At 42.6% G+C, this 27,812-nt stretch overlaps 2 protein-coding genes across 6 annotated transcripts; both read left to right on the plus strand.

Moving 5' to 3' along the window:
• Positions 1-847: 847 nt before the first annotated feature.
• Positions 848-27,792, plus strand: LOC106656883 (protein unc-80 homolog). 5 transcript variants are annotated; one of them, XM_023462699.1, is made up of 39 exons: positions 848-1,461; positions 1,552-1,707; positions 1,783-1,831; positions 1,916-1,942; positions 2,036-2,056; positions 2,146-2,291; positions 2,386-2,533; positions 2,607-2,835; positions 2,910-3,076; positions 3,151-3,228; positions 3,295-3,437; positions 3,529-3,732; positions 3,790-3,962; positions 4,034-4,224; positions 4,295-4,437; positions 5,121-5,150; positions 5,667-5,796; positions 5,863-6,063; positions 6,147-6,285; positions 6,932-7,330; positions 7,717-8,330; positions 8,412-8,694; positions 9,028-9,172; positions 9,238-9,347; positions 9,419-10,498; positions 11,280-11,811; positions 11,884-12,508; positions 13,515-13,695; positions 13,768-14,189; positions 14,265-14,538; positions 14,609-14,913; positions 16,393-17,523; positions 17,842-18,631; positions 21,520-21,870; positions 22,134-22,445; positions 22,886-22,990; positions 25,551-25,676; positions 26,646-26,794; positions 26,864-27,792. In XM_023462699.1, the coding sequence occupies exons 2-39, from the start codon at positions 1,628-1,630 to the stop codon at positions 27,650-27,652; spliced, it is 11,022 nt and encodes a 3,673-aa protein (XP_023318467.1). In that variant the 5' UTR covers positions 848-1,461; positions 1,552-1,627; the 3' UTR covers positions 27,653-27,792. The 5 variants fall into 5 exon arrangements, with proteins under 5 accessions (XP_023318467.1, XP_023318461.1, XP_023318468.1 ...); XM_023462693.1 differs by having other exon boundaries at positions 7,717-8,694; XM_023462700.1 differs by lacking the exon at positions 22,886-22,990 and having other exon boundaries at positions 7,717-8,694.
• On the plus strand, positions 19,905-21,305 carry LOC106657077 (speckle-type POZ protein B-like). The gene has a single exon (XM_014378363.1). It carries the CDS (start codon positions 20,181-20,183, stop codon positions 21,165-21,167), a length of 987 nt encoding a protein of 328 aa, XP_014233849.1. The 5' UTR covers positions 19,905-20,180; the 3' UTR covers positions 21,168-21,305.
• Positions 27,793-27,812: the final 20 nt, after the last annotated feature.

Raw genomic sequence — 27,812 nt, forward strand, 5'->3', positions numbered from 1 at the left:
TTACTTCAGTAAGTTAAAAATCAATTGTACATCAAATTCATGAAAGGCATTCTAATTTTTCCCTTTTGACCATTAAGATTGTCAACACCGCAGTATCTTACATGACAGCCATGGCTTCTATTATGTAAATAATATTAGATGAATTGATTAATTGATAAATAAAAATTTTAGCAAATAGTTACAACAGCTTTGATGAATAATTTAAAAAAACTCATTCTAATTGAAATTTAAAATCGTAAATTCAAAACATTAAAGTAATTCAAGTGTCATAGAGTAGGGCTATAAAATGCCACAAATGTACAAATAAATGCATTTTCAAAGCAGCCGCAATGGATTGCTGCTTGATAAAAATATTTTCAAATTCAACTATCGAAAATATTTTTCGATCGCTGAAACATCGGGTGCGTTGACGAAAATAAAAATTTAAAAAATCCAAATAGACCAGCGTCAAATGGGCAAACGAGAAAAATTGCGGTTTGCAATTGCGCTCAAAATTCCTCTTTGATGTGCAACGCTGCACGCGGGCGCAGTAGCGCGCGCGCACACACACACACACGCGCACACACACGTACAGACCCGCAGCGCAAAATGGTCCATTCGCGCGCGCAGCAGCCTCTCTGATCGATGAACTCGCTCTTAGAGTATAAGCGGCGCAGATGAGCTTGCGCGCCCTTTCTCCCTCCGTCCCTCCCTCCCTCTCTCTCTCTCTCGCCTTCCCTCCCTCTGTGTATCCGCATATGTGGTTGCGCGTGTGTGAGCAGCGCAAATTCCACGGCCCCCGCCGAGGGTGAATTTCCCACGAACGAGTTCAGAGGAGGGCAGTTCTCGAGCTGTCATCTTTCCTCGTCGACGTCGCTCTTCTCCTTCTAACCCTCTTTTTCATTCGCGACGCAGCTCTTTTTATTATTTTTCTTAATTCTCATTCCGTTTCGCTTTCTTTTTTTTCGGACGAGCCGGGAAATTCGTCAACTCTTCTAAACGTTTTTCCTCGTTCCGCATAAACTCGTTCGAACGATACGACATTTTCCTGTTTTTTTTTTTATTTTCGTCTGCATCTGAATCTGCTGTCCTCTTCCCTCTTATTTACATGGTGTGAAAAGTGTGCCAGTGGGCCGAGTATATTTAATCACGTGACCGAAGTACCATTACACGCTACAACGTAAATGACAGTTGGATGATTGAAAAATCAAACGCGTGGAGTTCGAGTTCGAAAAATTCGCCGCATTTACAAAATATATACACGGCCGGGAAAGGAAAAAAATTTTTCTCAACCCTATGATGCGGCACGACGATGGTAACTTTAAGCGGCAAGAAGACGAGGCTAATACTTCTCAGGGCAGAGTGTATACCACGATTATCCGATGAAAAAGTGTCAGTGAATCGATTCTCGAGTTCACTTCAGAGTGCACTCGAGAGCCATGGAGAAAGAAAAAAGCCTCGAGCTTGCATTTCGTTCGTTACGTAAGAGGAGAGCTATTATGGTTTTCATATTTTCGAAATGTCTATATCGATTAATGGTCGATTGTTTTTTGTTTGCTATTTACCCGGCAGTTGCGGACAAGTTTTTTATTAAAAGGAATTATTTACTATTAATTCAATTCACGTAATAAACAAAGACAACTCAAAAATGGAACTGCCACGTTCAATGGACAATTACGAGATCCAATTGCCTGTTCCATTGCAGTTATATCTGTGGAAACAATTGAGGTACTTAAATTTTATATTACGTCAAAAATGTAAGCGATCGTCGCACGACGAGTAAATTTGATTAATCTCTTCCAGACCATTCATCAGGGTAAAATTGGGAAGAGTGCACGAAGCGTCATGCGTGGTAATTATATCAATCCAATTTGAAAAATTACGAATTATACCGTTGAGCAAATTATAATCTCTTTGACTTTTGCATGCACTTCAGTTCTGTCAGCGAGCTCCGGGTCATCACGTAAGTATTTTTTGCGAGAAAAAAAATTCCACCATCATTCCAATTCTATCGATGAATAATTCATGATTTTTTCCCCTTCTACTGGTTCGTCAGGAAATGAAAGAAGCTTGCACGGTACGTAAAAAATCATCGACTTTATATGATATTTTTATTTAAATTTTTTTTTCAACGTCCACATACTAACGATTGCCTTATTAATCCAGTCCCTGGAGCGAGTCCTCGTGCAGAACATACACAACGAGCTGACGCCTCCTTTGAGGCAGCTACTGGGCACGGTGCCACGCTGGCGCTTCATTCAAGCCTCCTTTCCCTTTATAGTCCACGCCGCCGCCAATATTTTGCACAACAAGTGAGTCTTTTCACGCGTCATCTTACGTATTACTGCCAAGCAGTACGTGCATATAAGAATCGAGTAATAATTTTCGTTTCCACGAAACACACAGAAAAGACTTTCAAAACCTCGGCCCCCTCGAGACTACACTTTTATACATACTGCACTGGATAATTCTCGACGCAGCCGAGGAGTGCGCCGATCAGGACGGAGATCTGAATAATCCTTTTTATTACCTTTTCTCGATACCGACCATGACGGTTAGTTGTATGTTAGTTTATTATGAAAATGCTCATTCCAAGATTCTAAGATTTAATTTTTTTTTCCATCCAGCTTTTCGTGTATTTATTCGTACCGCTGTGCGGCCACTTGAAAGACATCGACTTCAAAAGCAATCTCAGATTGGAGAACGGCCAGAAAATCTGGTATCCGATTTACGAGTGTCGCCACCCCGAGGCGCCTTGTTTCACCGCGCACTGCCGACCCAAGCCACGTCCCTTATGGAGAACCATGACCAGAACCGCCCGATCGCATCACGTCTCCGACGATGTTTTTCTCGGCTGTAAGCCAAGTTGTGACTCAATTTTGTAAATTAATCTCTTCTTTACGATCTTGTAACTTTAAAATTCTGTTTAGCGAATGGGAGTCCACCCAGTCAGAGCGCGAGTGCGGTGTTTTCGGATCAAGGAACCGCTGCCACGAGAAATTTGGACGACGAGAGCGGCTGGGTGTCGTCGCCCAAGGAGAAGGCGTTTCCCGAAACGATACCCGAGGAGAGCTCGAGCACCGAAGACGAGCACGTGGTGAGTATATACACGATTTAATTAGTGAAAATTTTACACAGATCGAATAAATTCATTTTTCATATCGATTTTAGGTCATCTTTACATTACCATCGCTCGGAGAGTCCGAGCGTATGATGCATGGAGTCAAAGAGGTTTCGACAATATACGCGGTAAGATAGCATCGTTTTTATTGTTAAGCACAATTATTAATTTTGATTAACGTCTTTTCTTGACAGGGAGAAGCGAGTATTTTCCATGTGGCTATGGCTCGAAGAAGCAGCTCCTCCAAACCTACTTTGACCATCGAACAGGTCACGCCATTTTCCGAAGCAGAAGCTGCCAAAGCGTCCGAAGAGAGACTTAGCCGTAAAAAGGAAAGGTAATGATTAAGCCTGTATTGAAGTTGAGTCTGGCTACACAATTACATGACAAATATATAATCTCCAATTTTATTTTATTCGAATTTTCAGATCTGAAAGAGAGAGCGGTAGCGACTCCAAATCCAAGGGCGAAGATCAAAGGTACACGTCGTCGAGCGACGGTCCGAGAATTTCGTCGATTGATCACGACGTCCGAGCCGCGACATTTTTCGATGTCGCGGTCATACGTTGCTTGTTTCTGTCTCAGTGGCAAGAGGAGGGTATTTTCTGGGCTCTGCAGTTTTTATACAATCGGTCAGTAAAGTTGGATTATGCATGGAAAAATTGGTACTGATTTTTCATTGTGTACAGATTGCGACGAATCAACGAGGAAAGTTCGGTACAACAAATGCCAAGGAGACGAAGCAACTCACTGCCTATTCCAAAAATCGAAGTTTCGATTTATCAGAGTCCTGAGAGTAAGAAGAAAGATGACGAGGTTCGAGATGGTTATTCACAGGACACCCATGACTCGACCACAGCTGGTAAATAATCAAAAAATAATAGATTTGTGTCTTTAAAAAAAATATATATTTATTGCATTTTTCTACTGAAGATGTAAATTATTACGGCGACGATTACAAAGCCCACGAATCGGATAGAAGTCACATGAGACGAGCCAGCGAAAAGACCAAGCGACGCATGAAAATGGCCGATTTGAAAGCTTTCGTCGAAACGAAATTGTTATCGAAATCGGAGAAAGCTTTGGAAAAAATAGGTCAAGAGGAACCAAAAATGACATCTGAAGTAAACAAAAAACTAGCACAAATTTCATACAAATATTTTGAGAAATTTCTGAACAATCGTATCGTTCCAGGACTCTCATCGCAGTCTAGACACTGGCGAAGAACAATTATCGAGGCAGCCGTCAATTTCCTCGAGAATATTCGACGCCAAGGAGGGTGATTTTTTGGAACACTCGTCGAATCTGCTGAAAGGAAAGAGCATGCCGAGTTTGAGGTATTGTAAATTATCATAAACAAACGTCATTTTACATTTGACTCCTATGATAAATTAATCGACACAGTTTTTTGGAATAAAATTAATTCAAATCTTAGATTCGATTATTTTGGATCGTACTTTTACAATTGCCATGTTTGAAATCATTTATAAAATTAGAATAATAATCAGTACACAAAAAATGCATAAATTTTTTTTCCTATAGCTACATACTAAGTAGTATTAATCAAATCATTTTCCTCATAGTTTTAGCCGGAGTTGAATAGAATTGAAAAAAAAAATCATATTGACATTTTTGTAAACTTTAAACCTGATAGGCTTAGTTTGTAAATATGAAATACCTCCTAGACATAGCAAAAAAGCAACAAAAAAGCATATCAAAATCACAGTCGTTTTATCATCGTTAACATTTTGTTCCTTAGACTAATACACGAAGGCATAAAATTACTGGGCGCGGACTACGGGTATGACAAAAATCGACCTATCCGGTCATCTAAATACAACACACTTATATCACTAATGCACATACATATTTTAAAAAAATTCTGTCACAAATTTAAAACTTACTCAAAAAATTTACACGATTTATTCTACCATGGATAATGAAATAGAATATTTTCTCTCTGTGTCTCTCCTTCCCTCCACTAAACGTTCGATCTTTCGAATTCACTACTCGTGCTCAGCTGTTTGATAAGCGAGCTGACCGCGGCAGGGTAAGTTTGTAGCATACAATTTAATACAAAAGTTCCTAATCGCCTCTGCATTATATATTTCACTCTACTTTACGCTCTCTTTTATTCTCATATTATTTCAAAATATGACCAAACATTTCAAATACATCATGACATAAACAACTTTAGAAAGTATATCATAATAATCATAGCAGTATAAGCTTTGAAAATAATTGCATGTGTAAACACTAATTTTAGAGCTTATATAGCCTAGAGCTTGAAGCACCCCATCAAAACAGTAGATGAATTCTGCACGCACTCATAATTAGAAAATTTTCATGAAAATAAACGTCCGCAGAACTATTGCTTATGCTTCATTCGCATTAGAGGCTTAGCAATTTCAAGCACTACTACATAGTTTGAACAGTAAGCGTAAATTACCAACGCAGGCTTACAAACACGCCCGTATTTTATTATACTAAACACGGGAGCCAGAGAAATTCCCATGCGTCGACGGAGTCAAAGATCGAGACCGATACGCTATTCCGTGTTTTGCAGATACATCGGCGAGCCAAAAGTCGAAAGGAAGCAGAGTCGTTTCTACAGTAATTCGTGCGCCGCGCCTAATCCCATCATCACCGTGACGGAACACACCCCCGTACCGTCGCCCGACTATATGAAGCGACAGGTGAGTCTCGAATGTATTATTGCAAATTGAATTCAACGCACGAAATGCATCGTTCATTTGTTTCAGGGATCGATGGACAGTCAGCTGGACGCGATTAACAGTCACGGAACGGGAGGACGCCGAACGATTTGGGAAAGGAAGCCGAGTCTGACGAGATCGCAGACCGACTCGAACATCACGTATTCGGGTGACGAGCCCCTCGAGGCGCCGGGCTCGTCTTGCTTCATCACCAAGGACGGAGATATCGACATCGAAGTCGTTCTAAAAGTAAACTTCAACCATAATTTTTAAACTGTTTAATTAATTAACGTTATGTATATTAATGAATTATCGATTGAATCTCGTCGCAGGCAATACACAACGTCACGTTCAAAGACAACCAGAGCTGCTCCCTGAGAGTCTGCGAGTCGATTCTCAACTTGATCGAATTGCTCATGGACATGGGGGTACTGACTCGATACACGCGAGAAGAGTCCGTGAACGACAAAGGTACGTACTGCACGCGTTGGAGAAACGAGCCTATTAACTTTCGAACTACGATACTGTTTTTCAGTTCAATTTCAATTTTTATACATGTTTTTATTATGATGGTGTAATACGTTTGCGTGCTCAGCACGACTTGAAGCAATGTACACAATTTTTGTAGATATCGTAGGCGCCCATATGACCACTAGTGGTAATTGTTATTGTACATTTGCTTTAGCCTTGCTGTGGCTAATTTTTGAGTCTATTAACATTTGTCGATATTATTTTAAGATTAAAATAATAAACATTTTTTGAAAAAACCATAGAAGTAAATTGCCTTATAATCTTCGATACTATATGTACCACACTCTTATATGTACCACGAATTATGCTGTTTCTCTTTCGATTTCTGAAAATCCGTACGTGCGCCATCTAACGGCAACTTAGGTACTTATTAGAGTTTACGCCGGTAATGACAATGGCCAGTCGAAGTTTCACAGAGTAGGATATGTTAATTAAAGTTAATTAAAATTAATTAAAAAATGATTATAATGTTTGGAGGATGGACGAACTTTCTATAGTTCATCATGAAAAATAGCATAGAACAGTTGAGCAATTATAGATATTGTCTAAAATCATAGTAACATATTATACAACTGTACGTCGTCAGATTCGTGCGGTAAATCCGAGAGCGGCAAGAGGCAGCAGCAACAGCAATCCCAACATCAGCAGCAGCAGCAGCATCAACGCGGCTCGCCGTCGGACAGCGAGGCCCAGCAGCAGCGCGACGAGTCCAGTCCGCACGTCGTGGCGCTGAACACGGTGGTGCGCATACTGCGCCATCTGGGCTGCCCGCACGGCTGCAACGAGGGCACCCGCGGACCTCAGGCGGACTTTTGCCGCTCGCAGATACAGACGATCCTGGGCAAGCTGCACGAGGCCGATCGCAAGCAGTTCTCCACTTTCTTGCGAGGCTTGTGCAAGAAGAGCCCGCTGGCCTACGTGATCGATCTGTTTCACGCTTATCTGGGCTTCTGCGTGGATCCGGGATCGCTGCTGTCTCCGCTGAGTGAGCAAGGAATTCTTAAAAAAAAAAAAAAGAAAATAGTGGATTTTGACCTAAAAATTTATGTGGGAATTGACATGGAACAATGAGGATTCCATATGGATTTCTAAGTCAAAAAATTTACATTGATTTCTAGTCTAATTTCCAATTGAAATTTTGCGTGCATCTCCATGTTGTTTTCCATAATATGGATTTTCAACTCAAAATCTACTACTTTGGAACAAGACTGTGAATTGATGTGAATTTTTCGACTTAGAAATCCATATTAAATCCAATACACTTCATGCCAATTTTTATACACGATTTTCAAGTCGAAATCCACATAGAAATCCAATATTTCTTTTTAATTCTCCGGAAACGTTTTGATTGATTTTGAATTAATTTTGCAGACCAGAAACGTGGCTCGAGCAAGTCACCGGACTCCGTGCCCCAGGGCAGCTACGCCACCAATTTCGGCGCCGGTATGATGGGCGGTATCGCGAACGCCAACAACATGACGAGCTGCAACAGCGCACAGAATGCCGCAGCAGCAGCCGGCGGCGGTGGTGGTATAGCCTCGGCCTCGAGTAGCGGTGGCTCCGGTTACAACACGGGCATGGGCCCTGGCGGCGGTATCGGCAATCGATTTCGCAGCATCGAGTCCCAGATAATGGGCTACGTGTTCAAAACCATCGTCACGAAGTGTTGCGAGGGCAGCAAGTCGCTACGCTCCCAGGACAACATCGCCCTGTACTGCGACGTGCGCCAGCTGATGACCTACATCAAGGAGGCGCACGGCGGCGTCTTTCGTCGCGTCGCGCTCAGCTGCATCCTCGACTCGGCCGATCGTCCGAATCGCGTGCGCAGCGAGCCCCACCAGACCAAGGTCATACGGCACATCAATCTGTACGATCTGGACCCGAGCGCCGACGTAGACGCCGACGGCATCTATACCGTGGACGACAAGACGGGCGCGCGTAGATATCTGTTTAAAAAGCGTAGCGCCTCGTCGGCGGGAGCGGCGGTAAGTGCGAGAGCGGCGGCAGCGGCCTCGACGACGACGGCCGAGCTGCAGTCAAAGTTGCCGTTTCATTCGATCTTTCAGAGCTTGTTAGAAACCGAGCTGAGCGACGATAACGTCAAAGTCAGCAATCAGAGTCCCGTGGACGGTGTTGCGGGCGCGGGTGGTGGTGGTGGTGGTGGTGGTGTCGATAGCTGCGGCGGGGGCGGCAACGGTGGCGGTGGTAGCGGTAGCGGCGTCGGTAACGTGAGAAAAAAGCATCACGCGCTGACGCCGCGACAGAGCGAGCGCAATCTCGATCTGAACGAGCCGTCGTTCGGTATCAGAAAGTCGCGCAAGACCAATCGATTGAAGATCGGTGGAATAGGTAAATTACACAATGTATCCCGTATGGTAGTAAATTTGAAAATAAAATAAGCTCTCGTGCAATTTTTATTAAAGATCTTACGTAAGATCTTACCTAAAAAAGGTATATAATTTATCCAACATCTAAGACATTTTAGTAATATCTTATGTAACACCATATGTTAGATCTTGTGTAAGATCGTGTGTAAGATTTTATGTAAGATCATGTGTAAGATCGTATGTAAGATCGTGTGTAAGATCTTTTATAGAGTTTGCGTTAGGGCTTATTGTAGATTTTCATTGTAGATGTGGCGCGTTGAGTACGTGAAATTATTTCGATTTGTTTTTTGCGCAGTAAATTGGTTCAGTAGAGAGTACAGAAGGCGCGGTGATCACAGCGACAGTCATGAGAACAGCGAGTCGCCCACCGATTACAATTTTTTGCGCCAACCGAATCTCAGGCGGCCTTATCGACGCGGAGTCACTAGAACGTCCAAAGGGTAATTTTAGCGAAACGAACCAAACAGCAAATCATTACTGAACTTATTTCGTTTAAACCTAATAGGGTCAGTCAAACGTTTAAGAAAGCTAAACGCAGAATGGAGGATAAATTGAGTAAAATGGGATTGGTCAAGGGCAAGAAGAAGAAAAGTTTCGAGGAAGTTCAAGGAAACTGTAAGTTTTGAGCTTTAAAATTAAAAATAATTATCGGCATCGATCGATCGAACAATTTTAATCTCACACAGACTACAGCCGAAAAGATTCGCTGGACATCGAGGACGCCACTCGCGAGACCGAATTCGTCGTGATCAAGGAGCGCCGTCTCGTGCCGAAGCAAGCCATCCTCGACGGCATGCTGAGATTCTCGTTCCTGCTGGACACCTGTCATCCGGGCACGGTGCCGGACCATCACCTGATGGCCGCCCTGCTCGATCTGCCCGGTGCGCCGGTGGTCTGTCGCGCCGCGATCCTGCTCGAGTGCGCCAGCTACGTGCACCAGTGCAACAAGGGCCACTGGCCGATCTGGATGAAGTCCAACTTCCCGATGTTTCGGCCGTCGATGGCGCTGAACAATCGGGGCGCGCCGACGGGCATCAGACGCACCCACGTGCTGCAGCGAGCCGGCGGCAAGCTGTTCTATCAGTGGGCCGAGGCCGTGGGATCGAGGCTCGAGCAGTTCTTGGCCGAGGACAGAGCCTGCGCCGACAAGATCCAGGAGTTCGTCGAGAACGACAAGAATCAGGCCTTTCTGCTGGCTCAAGAGGAGGAGGAGGACTTTCTCGACGAGGCGAGCATCGTCAGCTACGGCTCGAAAGTACCCATGGCCCTGAGACTGGTCGCCTGCTGCCTCCTCATGGAGATCACGAGCTTCCTGCGCGAGACCTACCCGTCGATCCCGAAGTCGAGCCGGCTGTCGATCAAGGAGCGCGCCCCGCCCTGGGAGAAGCTCTACAGTCGCGAGGCCAATCGTCGCTGGAGCATGGCCCTGTCGTCGATGGGCCACTCGCAGACCTCGGCCCAGTCGCTGCAGTCGATCGCCGGGGCCGACGGCAAGGAGACCGAGCGCAAGATCAGCTTCGTGCTGCACGAGCCCGACAACGAGTCCGAGGGCAGCAGCAAGTCCAACGTCACGATACCGGGCGAGGAGCTGGGCCAGAGCAACGAGCGCGAGCGAGCCGCCAGGAGGATGACGCAGCAGGCGCCCGGTCGGCCGTTCCTGCTGCGACGCGGCACCTCCGGCAACACGGCCACGGGCTCGTTCAAGAGGCGCAGCTTGAAGCTCAGGCGCAACACGAAGGAGGGAAAAGAGATCGAGGTCGATGCTTGTGAGTACGATATTCTGATATGGATTGAATTACTTTAGTGATAGGCTTGAAAATGAGTTTTTCACCCAGTGAGGTATGAACTCGGAAAGCAATATACTCTCTGTCAACACTCTTTTTATCGGCTAAAACTGAAGATTTATAATTAATTAATCAAAAATATAAGTATAGTGGGTTTAAATACCTAAAAAACTGATTTTTCTATGAAGAAGATCTTTGCCAATGAGTTGGCAGTGGATTTTTTCTTTTGAATACTATAGTTTTTTTTCAAATATGAATCTAATACAAATCTAATATTTTTTTACGAAAAATCGTTCTTGTTTTTGTACTAAATTCCCTCATTGATATTATAATGTTTGAACAACTCAATAAATAGATCTACTAAAAGCGGCTTCATAATCGATATACAAAATGTATGTAATAAAATGCAAGAGATAGAAAATATTCGTTTATATTGTAGGTAGGAGCGACGAGGGATATAAAATGTGGGATTTGGGACTCTTTGACTGATATGTATTAAAATACCAAAAGTGCGTCACGATCGGTAATAAACGTGCAAAAGAAAATTTAAAAAAGCATTATGTTGACCCATATAGCTCAATACGTTCTTATTTTCAATAAATAGCTGAACTTCCAAATGGAAATTGATCTGGATTCAACATGGATTGACAACTGTATTCTACATGAATTCCAAGTCAATCCATGTGTAATTCACTTTAATCAACGCGAATTTATCAAAGCAGGACCAGAAGCTATAATAAATCTTCATATTATCGTTACGCAGATACTATTCAGTCGAAGCGCAAAGTCAGCTCGCTGTCGGACCGCAGCGACACCTCGGAGCCCGGCGGCCTGCTCTACGGCGTTGGCGGGGGCGGCGGCGGCGGCGGTGGCGAGGTCAGCGGCGAGGAGTCGCCCGGCATACTGAGCGACGACCAGCAGCCCGAGAGCCCGAGCGACAGCAACGACACCGACGACTGCACCACCAAGAACTTCCCCTGGATGCGCATCGTCGCCCAGATGACGGCGCACTATCACTTCCTGTGCGACCACCAGAGCTTCTGCCATCCGTTCTGCCATCGCAGGCAGATGCGCGCCGGCGAGAAGCTGATCAAGGCCGTGCGCAAGATCTACGGCGAGGAGTTCGGCTACGTCGGGGGCATGGACATGTTCGGGGATCCGGACGCGCCCGAGAAGAAAGCGGCCGAGGAGGAGAGGGGCAAGAAGGACAAGCGTTGCAGGAAGGTCTCGGATCAGCAGAGCGTACAGGTGTCGCCCGTTAAGAGGAAAGACAGCATGGGACGTAAATTGAACAAGTGAGTGTGCACGTAAAAATCATATAATATGTATACTATAATTTGATACCCAAATAAATTTTCGAATATTAGGATCGACAAGAGCCTCGACGGCTCCCAATCCGTGATCAGAGAGTCGATGAAGGACTTGGCCGATCACGAGTCCAACTACGCGCGCGACTTCGCCAAAGCCATGGAACCGCCTGAGGAAGACTACAAGGAGAAAGAGCTGAGCCCCGTGCAGAAGTACATGCAGATCCACGTGAGAAACGCCTTTCACGCGCCGATCGCCACCCTGCTCAAGGGCGCCGCGATCGTCACCGAGGATCTGTTCGTCAGCATACTGCCCGTCGCCTGGGAGCTTCTGCTGGAGAACAATCAGGAGGTGGCCGCGGCGGCGGCGTCCCTCTTCATCGTGGCGTCGGTTCGCGCGCCCTCCCACGCCACCGACATCATGCACGGCGGCCTCAAGCACGCCAATCCGGAGGTGCGCATCTCCTCGATCCTGAGGTTTCAGGTTTTGTGGAGGCACAGGTATCAGGTCTGGCAGAGGATGGAGGAGCAGGCGCACGCGACCTTCAAGGTGCCGCCGCCCGGGATCGAGTTCACTCTGCCCTCGCCGAAGATCGGCATAGAGTCGTTGCCCGTGGTCGATCCGCCCTGGATGCCGCAGGTCAGGACCAAGGTCGAGGAGGTGACCATCAATCAGGAGAGACACGTGAGTTATATCGCGATGATAATCTTTAAAATTTTGATCGATATTTCGTCTGTATTTGACATTTGATCTTCGAAGAAATCATTCGAAACTTTTATCTTTCTTTTTGGCTCTTGGGACATTGAAAAACTAAAGAAAAGTCTTCCCGAGGTTCGAAGAAACGACGTTGAAATGGTATCATTTTTGGTGAATGTTAAAGTAAACTGAAAAGGTTTAGTAAAAAATCCTGTCATGAAAAATTGAAAATAGACGTAAGCAGGTAGTAATAAAACAAAACTTGCTGGATTTTTAAAGCGATCGAAGCTGTAGCTAAAAAAAAATTACCAACAATTTAAGGAATTCAACATTTTATCAGTTCAAAATCAATAACGCGTTTCATTTTATTATTGAAAAATTTTGTTTCACTTCACTCATACTTTGTTTTTTAATTATTTTTTGAGTTTTATAATTATCGTTAACTTTTGCTTTACGCAAGTGATATGCAAAATCATCATCCATTTTTTTAACTGTTAATAAATTGATGTTGGGTTTCACGTCTTTGCATTCGATAACTATTTCAAGTTCGTCGTTTTCATGATTTCCTTCACATTTTTTATGGGTCTATCAAAAAATAAAAGCTGTGTAAGAATTTTTATGAAAAAAAGCATTATAAATAGCATCTTTAAAACATTTTTTCTTAACGTTGATAGTTTTGGAATAAATAATAATTGAATTTGCACAATAATAGTTTGACTTTCATTAGATAAATTATACCAATTTTTCGATAGTGGATTTTTCTTTAGTTATTCAATGTCCCAAAGTCAAAAAGAGAGACAGAGAAAAAGTATCGAATAATTCAGCAATTTCAAAAGTCAATAGTAGTCCAATTAACCTATTTATTTTCCTCGAAAATACAAAATAAGCGACGGATAAAATAACTATCAAAAATTTTCATCGCGATTTTAGCCTCTCATTTTAAATATTTTTTTATAATTACTCACTGTTTGCCATTGCGATCGTGATTTTTCAGCGCGCCTTGGTGACAGCCACGAAGACGCGCAAGAAGCAGCAAACCGAACTGATCAAGCGGGCCCTACAGGCGCAAGACGATAAAAAGAAGGAGGAGAGAATCAACTTTTTGATCACGACAATACCGATTACTTTCCAAGCGGCTTACGAGCCCAGCCCAGTCGGAGACGATCACGACGATGGTATGAAAACTCTTCTACTTGCAAATGCCATAAAAGTAAATAAATTTTGAAAAATCATTTTATCGCTTACAGCTACGGACGAGGATATCGGCGACATGGTTCCGCGAAATCTGACGCATCACGTGCAATCGGCTCAAGCACTGTTCCCCTCGACCCTCGGCTCCTCCTTCATTCTCATCATCGACCTGCTGGACGATCCGTCGGTCACCGACGACGGCATGGGCGTCTACCTCGTGGCCTACCAGCTGATCTGGAACTGCCTGGTCGAGGACAGTGCTCTCTTCCTGCGGTACATCATGGAACGCCTGACCAGGGATAATCAGGACAATCTGTTCAAGATACTGCGTCATCTCATAAGATTCATTCCGAAATTGCCCCAGCAAGCCGCTTTCGCGCTGTACAACTACATAATCGGTTACATCATGTTTTACGTCCGATCGCCTCACGAGGAAGGCCAGAAACACATCGGTACTGCCCTGTCGATTCTCTGGATGGTAATTCACAAACTTAATTAAAAAATTACATTGTCGTATGTCGGTGACTCAATTTTTTCTGGTTTCATCATGCAGGTCGTTCACAGTGTCCACGGAATCATGTTCAAAGATCTGAAGCAAATCTTGCGAAAAGAGCAGTGCGACGCGTCGATTTTACTGACGGCCAACGTGCCCTCGGCCAAGAAAATCGTCGTTCACGGACCCCAGAATCCCGACGACGGCGGAATACCCTCCCAATTTCCCGTTCAAGAAGACACGCAATTTTGTCAGATCCTCCGCGAATCTCTCGACTTTTTTGGCATCGAGGAGTCCAAGCACAAGGAGTACTTCCTCGTCGATCATAAAACACGTAAGACTCCTATTATACACGACTCAATACGGCTGAAAAATTATAATATATATCTCGTTTACCGCAACAGATCAAATCCACAATCCGGCCTCGTACGTGCGAGACTATTACTTCTTCAAGCGCTCGCAGTACCCGCAGCTCGAGCTCGTCCACATGGAGCCGGAGGAGGCGTTCAACGCCTTGCAGCGCGAGGAGCTCACGCACAAATTCGTGGAGATCGGCAAGGTCCTGCTGACCTGGGCGATCCTCAAGAACGTCGACATGGTCGTCCAGCGAGTCGTGTTTCTGCACGAGGAGCTCATGAAGCTGCCGTCGTTTCCGCGCAAGGCTCTGGAGTGCGATCTGGATCTTTACAAAGGCGGCGAGTACGGCCAGGTAGTAAATTATTTTTGAAATTATAATTCAACACAAAGCATTAAAAATATTTTCATTTAAATTATTTTACAATAATACAAGTCTGTTTTTTCCGCGTGGAGAAATGCAATTTCATGCAATCTAATGATATTTTTACTCTTACTTCTACGAAAGAGATTTTATTTTGAATATTTTACTCATGAGTTCAGACAAACGTTCGCACGTGAGCAAAGCGCCTATATTTACACCAACCTCATGTGAAATGCATTTTTTTCACGGTTATTCGATACATGTGGATGCTTTTGGCAGTTGGAATGGACTAGTAAGAATGATTTGATTTATACAATTATTTTTACTCTACCACTCGTAGATTTACAGATGAAGGTACTCGCCATCTAGCGGTGGGAACTAGTATTAATCATAATTGAGTTTGCATAATTTTTTTGTATCCAATTAACGCAAATAAGTACTAAATCCGTATATCAAGACACTAATTCTGAGGAAAAAATGTGTTAACTCGAGCGAGTTCTTGGTAGAAAGATCGATTTTTTTATTTGTGAATGATCTTTGTTGAAAAACAAGATATTGGTACTGTTCGACATCGATGAACGCACGAGCGAGGCGTGTCTCATCGGTGCGATCTGCATCGATTAGCCGGGTAATCATTTCTGTCAATATTGTCCTTCTCTCCAGCTATCTATACAACCACCCTTATAAGATAGTTTTTTCTTCGTGGGTACAATGAAATTTCGGTAAGAAAAAAAGCTGCAATTTCTTATGCATAAGAATAACTGCAACGTGTGGAACTTCTTGATGATTTTTTACATATAGAGCTGAAATGAAAATACAATTTTTTTAAATTTATTTATTTGAATAAAAAATTTTAGAACATCAGCTACATAAAAAAATACAAAAAATACGCCTATTGACATTACAAGATTTAGTCACCATGCATTAAGAAAGAATCTTCATCATTATCTCTAAGAAACATAATCATGTAGCTTCTATGCAGCTTTCTTGGCCCTCGCGGGTCTCGTGTTGCAACGTTTTGTTACATTTTTTCTACTATCTTCTCTTCACTATCAATATATAAACGGAGAGTGGGCATTAACAGTAATAATTATTCAGCTAATCTAACAAATTCGGTTGTATTACCAAAAACTCGCTCGAGCTACACAAATTTGAACATTTTTTAAGATAGTAAATGCCTCAATACTCATTTAATATTTGATTTAATTGTACAATAAAACGATGCAAACTCAATCGCGATGAGTACCAGGCCCCACCGCTAGATGGCGAGTACCTTCATATCTGTAAATCTGCAATAGTCAAAGTAAAAATAATTGTATATAAGTCAAAGTACTCTTACTAGTTTCTTATAAAGAAGCTTTTTAACTGACTAGTTAAAAAGACCGAAAGAATTACATATCACACGATAAAGCTCGTGAAGACAAACAAGTTGAGAAACGATTAATCCTCGCGTTTGCCGTCCGCTCGCAGCAACTGCTGGCCTTCGACGTCATGCACAAGTTCATGTGGGTCCGCCTGATCGCCCGTATGTTCGAGGCGATGGCCGGCAACTTCGCCTACAGCGGCGACATCCATCTGTTCATCAACGTGCTGAACGGCACCCTGTTCCTGCACAGCACCGACTCGTGCATACTGCGCTACGTCGTCGCTACCTACATCAACGCGGCCTTCAACTTCAAGAACATCTTCTCGACCAACGGCTACTTCCTCATCATTCCCACGCTCATGCAGCTCTACTCGACCCATCAGACGAACAAGCTCGTCACCACCACCGTCGAGTACGCCGTCAAGCAGTTCTACATGATGCACCGCAAGCCCTTCATAATGCAGATGTTCGGCAGCGTGTCGGCCATCCTCGACACCGACGAGACCAGCGCCATCGGCGAGGCGCACAAGGTGCCCTCCTCCTGCCTGTTCAATCTGCTGCTGAGTCTGGAGACGCCGTCGCCCGATCCACTGAACATCGGCGAGCTCGTCAAGGAGGAGAAACCCCTGAAGGCCATCGACTTCTGCTACCACGACGAGAGCGAGATGGTGACGATCCTCGACTGCATCTCCATGTGCGTGATGGTGGTGTCGTACGCCGCGGACTCGCTCAGAGGCCAGCAGATGCTCATCATCCTCGAGGCCATAATGCCCTGCTACGTGCAGCAGATTCAATTGCCGAGCTACAACAAGGAGGGCAAGACCGAGAAGGAGATCATCAATCAGCTGGCCATAACCGTGCGCACCCTCGTCAACAATTCCGAGTCGCTGGCCAAGTACTACAATCGGCCGCAGAAGAACAGTCCCGAGCACAAGGGCTCGTCCCAGCGCAATTACGGCAAGAGCCCGTACTCGCCGGGCTTCGAGTTCGACGAGGAGGCCAACATCGGCGTGCCGGTGAGGCCGCCCACCGCCGCCGAGGCGGCCAAAAACAAGCAGCAGGTCTTCGACGACGACGCCGAGAGCTCGCACAAGAACGAGTTCGTGCGGCCCAGGGACACTCTGCTCAACATGGTCGGTGACTTCGTGGCGCGATGCTCGGCGAGACTCGTCGAGCTCGACAAGAAGTCCCAGGACGGAAAGACCATCGAGATTCTGGACTCCAAGTGTCACATCGTACGTATTATTTTATGTATATACTTTTTAATGTTGCGGATGAAACGATTACTAAATTAAAAGTCGTTTGAAAATATATACTCAACGAAAATATTTTTGCCGCTTGCGGATTTACAATGCTCCATCTGTTGACGGAATCAAAAAGCTCTTGATCAAATGTGACAATATTACGTAACGATATATCTTCGATACAATTCAATTTTTCTACAAAAATATAACTAATTTTTTAAAATCAATCAGTATCCGTGAAACTTTACCAAATTTCTCCAAAATAATTTCCTCCAAACGAAATTTTTTGTTTTCTTTCGTTTTGTACAGCGCCTGGCGGACGTCGCCCACAGCCTGCTCAAGATATCCCCGTACGATCCGCAAGCCATGGCCTGTCGCGGCCTCAAGCGCTACATGAACGACATCCTGCCGTTCGCCCAGTGGTCCAACGACGACATGCGTCCCGCGCTCACCATCATACTGCGCCGCCTCGACAAGACCTTCAGCAAGATCTACAAGAAGGCCTCGATACGTCGCAGCACCAACTGGGACGCCGCCAGCGAGCTGCTCAAGGGCCTCTACGAGACTCTGCTGCGCTGCCCCTACATCGCCCACTTCCAGAATCTCAAGACTCTGCTCAACACCTGCCAGTCCCTGATAATCGGCGACACGCAGGGCATCGAGATCACGTCCTCGGCGACGGTGGCCCTCATGAGCCGCATACCGCCCCCGTTCTTCTGCTCGACGGTGCTGCGACTCATCGCCCTGCAGGTGATCTCGCTCGGCGAGGGCTACACCCTGGAGAACGTCTGCGGCAGCCACGCCATGTTCGCCACTGCGGCGCGCGCCGAGAACGTCCTGCTGAATCTGCTGATACCGCTGTTTCTGCGGGTGGGCGCCGGCAGGCAGGACGTGCCGCAGCTGCGCAAGACCGACATCTGCTTCGCGCTCAATGCCGTGCTGAACACCCTGTGGCCGACCGGAGTGAAGTCGACCACGACGACGGCGACGAATCTCAAGCCGACGGCCGACATACGCACGGGTAGTCTGACCTTCGCCGCGCGAGACTCGAAATCGTTGACCAAGACGTCGCTGTCACTCTACCAAGTTGCCTTTTTAGGTAAGTCGATAGCTCGTGCACAAAAATTATATAGTAGAAAAATAGAACAATATTTAAAAATCATAATTTATTAATAAAATATCGTATTGTGTTGAGTCGATAGATTTTCCTTATAAGTATTGATGCTCTACGAAGATTTATATTTTTTGGATTGCTTATTTTTATCAGTAAATACAGTGTCTCTGACAGAATATCTGTATCCTTTTAAAAAAAAAAATAATAAAATTATTTCGTGTCTGTTCAAGTTAAAAATTTCACTAACTTGCCTAGAGTAATAACCAACAAGGTGTTGCGGGAAAAGTAAAAATGAAAAACTTTGATTGTTATTCCTCCAGGCAAATCAGTAAAGTGACCATTTTGTAACAATTTAAAAACACCCCATACACTGACGAAACAAGAATAGGGCGTTTTCACAAAGCGTTACTGACGGTCAGGATTGAACAGCTGATTTGCCTGTAGGCACAACAAACCGAGTTTCCATATACTTTATATGTTAAGTCGATTAGTTTGACTGCAAATTACAAATAAATGAGATGCTCTAAAAATATATAAAAAATATGTTGATGTAGAGGAAGACTTCATCTTTTCATCTATCGAAGCGGATTTTACGATTTCTCTTTAGTTATTGCAAAAACAATTGTTGAAATTTAGGTCATTTCAGAGTCTAACTCGCTACTCAGCTGCTGTCAACACTGACTTGCGTGTGTCCGTGATTGTTTTAGCGATATTTGAAAATACATTTAAATATTAAAGCATGAGTATATTGCCTTTTTCGACTCAGTTCCCTTAATTCTTCAGAATTTCTATTATTTTTCGGCTTTCCTGTTGGTATACAAAAGAAGGAAAACTTTCCATTTTGGGAATTTGCTTTGCATCCTGTTACATAACACCTCAACACCATTTTTTATTTTATGATTGCAGATTGATAAAAAAAAAACGAAATCAAATCTCAAATATCGCTAAAACGATCACGGACACGCGCAACTCGGTGTTGACAGCAGCCGAGCAGCGAGTAAAACTCCGAAATAACCGAAATTTCAACAATTTTTTTTGTAATAACTAAAGAGAAATCGTAAAATCCGCTTCGATAGATGAAAAGATGAAGTCTTCCTCTACATAGACATATTTTTTATATATTTTTAGAGCATCTCATTTATTTGTAATTTGCAGTCAAACTAATCGACTTAACATATAAAGTGAATGGAAGCTCGGTTTGTTATGCCTACAGGCAAATCAGCTGTTCGAGCGAAGAGGTTAGTGACGGTCTCTGAAAACAGCCTATTGTTTTAATCAACGTTACATAGTTTCTCGAATAATCCGGAAGGCGCCGCTTACGACGATACTCGAGAGTCGAGTCTTGTCGTCACGACTCACGACTCGCGAAACACGACATGCAGAGAGACCATTTTGATCAATTTTAGAACGCGTGTGCCTAAGAGCAGTCGATACAAGCTAGAGCAGAGGATCGTTCAGTCCTATAATAGACAAAAGATTGTCGTAGCTTACTCACCCAATATATATCAAGTGTCCCACATTGTGTGCGTGTAAAATGTCCGCCAATGAAGTTGAGTGTTATACGCAAATTAATAAAGAAAAGTGCGTATTTACATGGGTGATATCAGATTGGCTGCCGTTTTGGAATAAGTGTGATGCACAAATATCATCGTCAGTCTTCAATGTCGGTAGTGACAATTCATTCCAGTTTCAATTGCAATTTTTCGAGAGGACAGATGAATACGGCAAACAATATGCAGGATTAGATATACGATGCTTAAAGAGTAGTACAGAATTACTATGCGAGTACAACATATCAGTTATCAAGGATGACCAACTTTTTAGCACCTACGAGGGTTATATTACTCACAATGATTCTAGCTTTACGATCTTTGAAAATAACGTTGGTTACACGAAAGAATTCATTTCATCCACCGGTTCTGTCACTTTTTGCTGCAAATTATTTGTTTTCACGGGAGATCATCATACCTCGTTAAACAAAGAATGCGTCGATAACAATGAAGCATCGAAATCTCGACTATCAAAATTCGATTCGATGTTTCTAAATGAAAAATTCAGCGATGTCAAGATAAGAACTGCATGTGGAAAGGAGATCCCTGCGCACAGAGTCGTGCTCGCCACCGCCAGTCCAGTATTCAGCGCTATGTTTGATCATGACATGTTGGAAAATAAACATCAATTAGTTGATATGGTGGATGTTACTTACGAGGCTGCAGTGGAGATGCTACGTTACGTCTACACAGATGTTATAGAAAATCTCGAAGTTTCCATAACTATTGATCTTTTGGTGGCCGCTGACAAGTACCAGCTCGAGGACATGAAAAACAAGTGCGAACTAATATTAAGCTCGAAGGTATCTCCTGAAAATGCTATAGATATTCTACAAGTTGCTGATAAATATAGCATGAAAAATTTAAAAAAAAAAGCTGTTGATTTCATTAGGCATAATATCAGCGATTCTTCAGACTCTGATGAATTAGGTACTTTGATTCTCAGTATGGGCAAATTTTTTTCTAAGTGATTTTCGAGTAGTTTCAAGATTTGATAAAATTTCAACTAAGCTTATTATAATGTAATTGTTTGTATTCACTTTAATTTGAAAAGATAAAGTTATTTTTGTATTCCAGATAGAAATAAAAATCTCAGCTATATAATTTCATTAACCTTGTCATTATTTAATCCATTACAATATAATAAAAACTAACATACATAACATGATATTAATGTCAATATATCTTGAAATATTTTTCTTTGATGGCTCCAATGTAACAACTCCTCTGCACAATTTAAATAATGTTGTGATTTCCCCGATCAATTATTCTCTGAATAACATCCTTCATTGAACATAAATTCTCATATCGCCGCCGTTTCAGCCTTAAAAATAATAATCATCAGCTTCGAGAACGACCTTACCTCGGAGTGGCCGCGCATCCTGCGCACCATGAAGCTGCTGAACAAGCGCAACGAGGCGTCGCTGCACCTCTGGAACTTCCTCGAGTTCGTCGTCACCCATCGCACGCCCCTCTACATCCAGATGATGCTGTTCATCATACACAAGATCGGCCAGGCACCGATATCCGAGCACGAGCGCACCATGCAGGGCATAATACGCGACCGCATGAACGGCATCGGCATGTCCTGCACCAAGTCCAAGAGCGACCTGCTCAACGACCTCATCAACGAGTGGAAGAAGCTCAAGGAGGAGATCGAGGATAGGAAATTCGGTGAGTCTGCTCGTATTAAAATATAACATATACAATGAAAAAAATGGATCCCACGTGGATTGACGTGGATTCCATGTAGATTTCTACTAGAGACGATTTTATGTTGAAAAAGCTGAATTTTCTTTAGTAAATTTACAAATATATAAATCTGAAAATGGAAAAAAATTAAAGTAGGAATCCACATGGAATCCACCTCTTTCCATGTGGATTTCCGTACAGAAATATACCTATTTATTTTAAATATATTTATTCTCTCGGCGCAGACGAGCTTCAGCCGAAGCGCAGCGTGGTCGACATGCACCAGGTGAACGAGGGCCAGCCCCGCACCCAACGGCCCTCGCTCCTCATCGATCTGCTGACGGGCGATCTGGGCTCGAGGAGCGGCGGCGGCGGCCACGGCAGCCGAGCGACGCCCGCCGACACACCGGGCTCGAACTCGACCACGACGGGAGGCGGTCCCGGTGGTCACACCGCCACGACCTCGTCCCAGCCGTCGGTGAGCTCGACCAGCAACATGACCAAGATCTCGATACAGAGCCAGGTGTCGATCGTCGAGGACAATCCCAGTGCCCGAGGTAAATCTCTGCTGCTAGCCAAGCGCGGCTTGCTCAAAAAAGCTCTGAGTAGTTTGTAGCGCCTATCTCGACTCATCATCGAATATCCGCTTTATTAGCCGATGTATTTTTTATAGTAGCCGCTAAAAAAAAAAAAAAACCAAAAAAGCCAAAAAAAAAATTTACATCATCGCTGTGTATCCCTGCGAGATATACGTCACGCGCAAAGACCCGTTATGGTAAGCTTATACGCATATATTATGGTGTCTTTCGCTTCGCAGCAACGTAATTCAAAATCAAGTGTTACGTACTACTTCCCTCCCCCAACCACCCCCATGCTGTTATTACACTTTCACCCATAAGTGTATGGTATTGTGAATTTAGTAAACAAAAAAGGGAGATAGTTGAGAGCTCCCTCATTTGCTCATCCTAAACACATTGGCCTGATATTCGCGTTCTAGGATCTATATCGAGCACGAGTGCGGGCTCCGGAACGTTGAGGGATGGGCCCGATGGTAGTAGTGGCGCCCTGGCCTGCCCCGGCTCATCGCCGATCCAAGCGACAGGTATCTAAATTGAACAACAACAAAAAAAAACACACTTGCACAGAAAAGTGTTGCTTGTGAACGAATTCATTGATATGTTAGCTGAATCTTGATACTCGATCTTCGACGATATCCTCGATGATCGATGACAAACTTGTTAACAATTATTATAACAATGATAATAATCAAATAGCAAAGTGTGACTTGTAACTTCACGTAATTATGTTTTCAAAGTACTAAAAAAAAAAAATAACCCAGAGTAGAGCTAACGATTCCAATTGTGACCAAATCTATACATGTGTGTTTAATGTTGGCTCCGCTCTGAAAGCATAATGAATATAACTCTTCCTACCTAAAAATGGATGTTGGAAGTACCTGTTGTAGTGAAAGTGAATTTTTGTTTGTAAAATCGTGTTTAGAAGAACGTACATGTAATATTTGTTGTCAATTATTGTAATGTACCTAAAATCGAAATATTTCTCGAATCTTGAGCCCAAATAGAAATAAACGTGCCTTGGCTGTGACTAAACAAAACAACAACAACAAAAAATATAAGGAAGCTCCCCCTCGAGTCTAATTGTTGTATTTGGGTTGTTGATTTTGATTTTTGTTTTTCTCTCTGTCTATATGACGAACGAGAATCAAAATGTGCGGAGAACCTATTTTCGGATCGTAAATCAAAAAAAGGAAAAATTATTTACATAGAACAATGAAATTGTCGTGCAACGAATATTTTCTATATAATTATCGATATAAATCTAAACTTATCCACGAAACAATCACTTTTAGAGTCAGCTTGAAAAAAGTATTAAAAAAAATATAATCGAGATTCTTATTGAATAGCTTAAAAACATGTATCAAATGTACTAAATGTGGTAATTGTAATGTAAATTTATTAACGTACAGATGAATAAAAACTTCAACACTCTAAAATTTTTTACTTTGCAAGAGTCTTTGAAGAAGTTTTCGATGTCGTTTTTTCAACAGTTGGATTACCACCATTGTCTGACATAAAGTTTAAATTTTCGCGAATTATAATGGATTAAAAATTTTCAATCGAGTTTTCGTTTGATTTTTGACAAGATTAAACTTTAATTTAATTTTAATCGATACATTTTACAAGCTTTTGGTTTGATTTTTTTAAGAAAATATAATTTTGAACGAAATAATCGATTTGATTTGTGGGTCAATGGCAATCTTTTTCATTTTTCAAAATATTTTTAATATCAATTGACTAGTTTAGCTCGGAAATTAAGGTAAGCCGTCAAACATTTTTAATTTGTTTAATTTTAGTGTGGAATTTTGGCCACTCAACGTTATTCTTAGATAATTAGTTTTATTTAATTTTCCACGAAGTATGATAATAAATTAATTTACAACTGACAAAAATATTATCATACTTCGTTGCATTATTTGCTTTATTCCGGGTTTCCGTGATGTTTTTAATATGTGTTACCCTTTTTTAAATCCCAATTTAAGATATTTTTTCAAACTTAGCTGTGAATCATTCGACTAATCCAGCTGATTATATTCTTGTGTGTGCTTTTTCAATCTAGAAAATTCACATAGATCCAATTTATACCTTTTCGATTATTAAATATAGTTTTGCGATGTATACATAATGATTATATCAACCGTCTTAGCTTATTACAATTATCATTAATGTTTTACACAAAAAAAATTGTATTCGTGTAAATATTATATACATAAAGTACACAATATTTTTTATTCTCCATGTAGACAATGGTAATTTCCAACCGTTGACATTAATCTTGTAGGATTTTTCTAACTTAGAAGTTCATCCATTACCCTACTTACATCGTTTTATCAAATGATCAAATTTACTTCACTTTTACTATTAGATGCTTACTATATGTGACTTGAAAAAAATTGACATATTATCAACTACATGTTTTTTATGCTACGTTAAGTATTTATGCAACTATCACCTGATAGTCATTACAAGATTTTATCATCACGCTCAAACGAAATCTAAAATGTGCAGAATTATTTTTATTTATATAAGAAATAAACGCGGGCGTCGTATGAAAAGCTCTGGTTTAAAAATAAACCAATTTCTCGAATAGGCGTCATTCGACGTTTCTCTCGTAATCTCGATATTTCGTCAGCTCATCGCTGTATAATCATTCATTCGTGCGAATAATTGTTAAATGTCAAATTTTTATATGTGCTTTTATAATTTTAAATAGTAGATCTATGTATGCTTCGCAGTACTGCTTTTCAAGCGATGATTTTAATTATTTATAAACTTTTTTGTTTTTTGAGATGGTATTTTGATAAAATTAAAAAAGTCAAAAAATTTAAATCAAAATCTTGACTAAGACTGCGATCAAATATTCTTAGGACTTTGATCGATTTGCTGCATGGTCGTTGAACTATTATGTAAAAAATTAGCAATATATGTGTGGCTGCTTTGAGTGTTATCCAAACCAAACCTCAATCTCAATAATAATTAATAATATACTCGTTAAACCATAAAAAACAAACGAATCTTAATAAATTTGCATCTGCTAAATTTTGTCTAACTTATGTCTAGACGTTAAATGTGGCATGTTTTCAGATAAATCCTACACATCTATCACCACTAGCGATGAACGTAATCGTTATAAGCCACGTCCCGTGTTAACTCGTCAAAAAACATCAAAACTACGTTTTATTCCTTCCATAGAGCTTAGACATTCATCAGGTAAATTTCCCGTATCAGTCCTTTTTAAGTATGCTCATTTACTGATTCTTATACCTATCGCACTAATTTTCGCTCTCGCTATGCTGCATATATTGCATGATTGAACTATACCTATAAACTAAAATAAAACTTTAAACTTATATCGATAAAACAAATTTTATGTAATTTTTTTTTGTCGTATGATTTACTCACTGATAGAGATGCTCAACGTATACAATGGCCTAACGATGTTTTGAAAAACGTTTGAAAGATATGAAAATGATTTCTTGGTTCTTTCAAAAAGTTTAGACATGATACTACTTTAAGCCTGCACCACTAGATGACGAGCACATTTATCTGTACATCTGCAAGTGACAAAGTCAAAATAAGTTTACAAATCAAAAAATGTTAGGAAGCTAGGTAGTAAAATGACTGAAACTGTATACGAGATGTCTGAAGTTGAGAATTTCTATCAGAGAATATATTAATAGAAAAACTGCTGAACTTGTGCTTTTCTTTCTTCTAGCGTTGGCCTTTTGTTGTGCGGCTACTTTTCGCCCGCTCTGAAATATCATATACTACTGCTATATCTTCATGCTATAATCTTTCATTTTCATCTTTGCTCTAAATAAATATTCACTCCAAGTAACTATGTATATCTTTACGCCTCATTACTCTGTCCTATATAATACTGTCTACTTTCAAATGCATCGAAATTACACACGATACTCTATATATCTACTCTATATACTCTATATAGAAAAAAGTTCGTAGGTACTTTCAGATTAAATCCGTACGACTATTATGATAAAACCAACTCTCAAAATCTGTTCTATCCTATTCTCTCTATACTAGCAACTATATAAAATAGACGAGGTCCAATTTTAAAAATTTAAAAAAAAAAATCCGATTCACGCATGCGTCGCAAAATAGTGTAAAAATCGTCGATCCAAAATTGCGAAATTAATTCGATTTTCTTATCGCGCCCAGGAGAAACGATCACGAGCCAGCTGAGCCCCAACAGTCCAATGGACGACAGCTCGGGCGAGTCGAAGCCCGACAAGCCGAGGCTTCAGCGATCAATGGGCGCCAGCAAGAGGACCTTCCGTTTGCGCAAGAGTCGTCGAGCTCACGCGGAGGTACACACAGCGAATACCACAAAAAAATCATATTTTTTTAAAATTAATCATCAATGTCTTTTCGTGCAGAGCGCTCAGAGCTCGTCGTCGCGAGGAACGACGGAGGGCCCGGAATCGTCGCTGTCGCCGGACGATCAACCGACGGTTCATCAAGCCTCGCCGCAGCTGCTGAGCCCGTCGCCGCCGGCTACGATCGAGGAGTCGTCCTCGACGCCGCCCTACAACGCACCCTCGGACTCGTCCTCGGTCCCGTCGAGACGCGACTCCACGACGATTCTGCAGCTGCACCACCAGCAGCTGATACAGCCGCAGCATCACCAGATCGACATCGACATCGATCAGCCGTCGACCTCCGGCAACGGATCCCACGCCGAACCGTCGCCGCAGCTGAGTCATCGTGACCCTCTTCCCCAGGGTCACCCATCCCTCCTGCATCACGCCTATCTTCAGCTGCGACCACAATCCGACATCTCCTGGGACGAGGACACCTCCAGCACTTCCGGCTATCGAGAGTCCTACAGTCTGCAGCTCGTCTCTCTGGAGAGCAGCAACGGCAACAATCATCCCAACGGCGGCGGCAGCAGCAGCAACAACAACGCCCCGCCGCTGGCCTCGCCGGATCTGCCCTCGTCCAGCAGCACGACCACCAATTACATGGCCTTCGACGGCAGCTCGCCCGAGAACTCGATCAACAGCAACGGCGGCGAGCGTCAGGCCCTCCTCACTCAGTCCTCGCAGCGCACCAATTCGCAGCACTCGCTGCTCATGGGCACCGCCGGCACCGGCACCGGCACCGGTACGGCGGGTAACGGCAGTACCACCACGACCACCACTCAGGACGAGGATACGCTGATTTGATGGAGGAAGTCGAGTTGTTGAGACGATGAAACGATAATTATTATATGCCTCGTGCGATTTTAATATATGGATTTTTAGCATTTTTTAATATTGTTTTTAGTATCATTATTGAATGAATATTTATATATTATATATATTATATATATTATCGATGTTATGT

This window comes from Trichogramma pretiosum, unplaced genomic scaffold (genome assembly GCF_000599845.2).
Source record: "Trichogramma pretiosum strain Unisexual culture from Peru unplaced genomic scaffold, Tpre_2.0 scaffold145, whole genome shotgun sequence".
Lineage (NCBI taxonomy): Eukaryota > Metazoa > Arthropoda > Insecta > Hymenoptera > Trichogrammatidae > Trichogramma > Trichogramma pretiosum.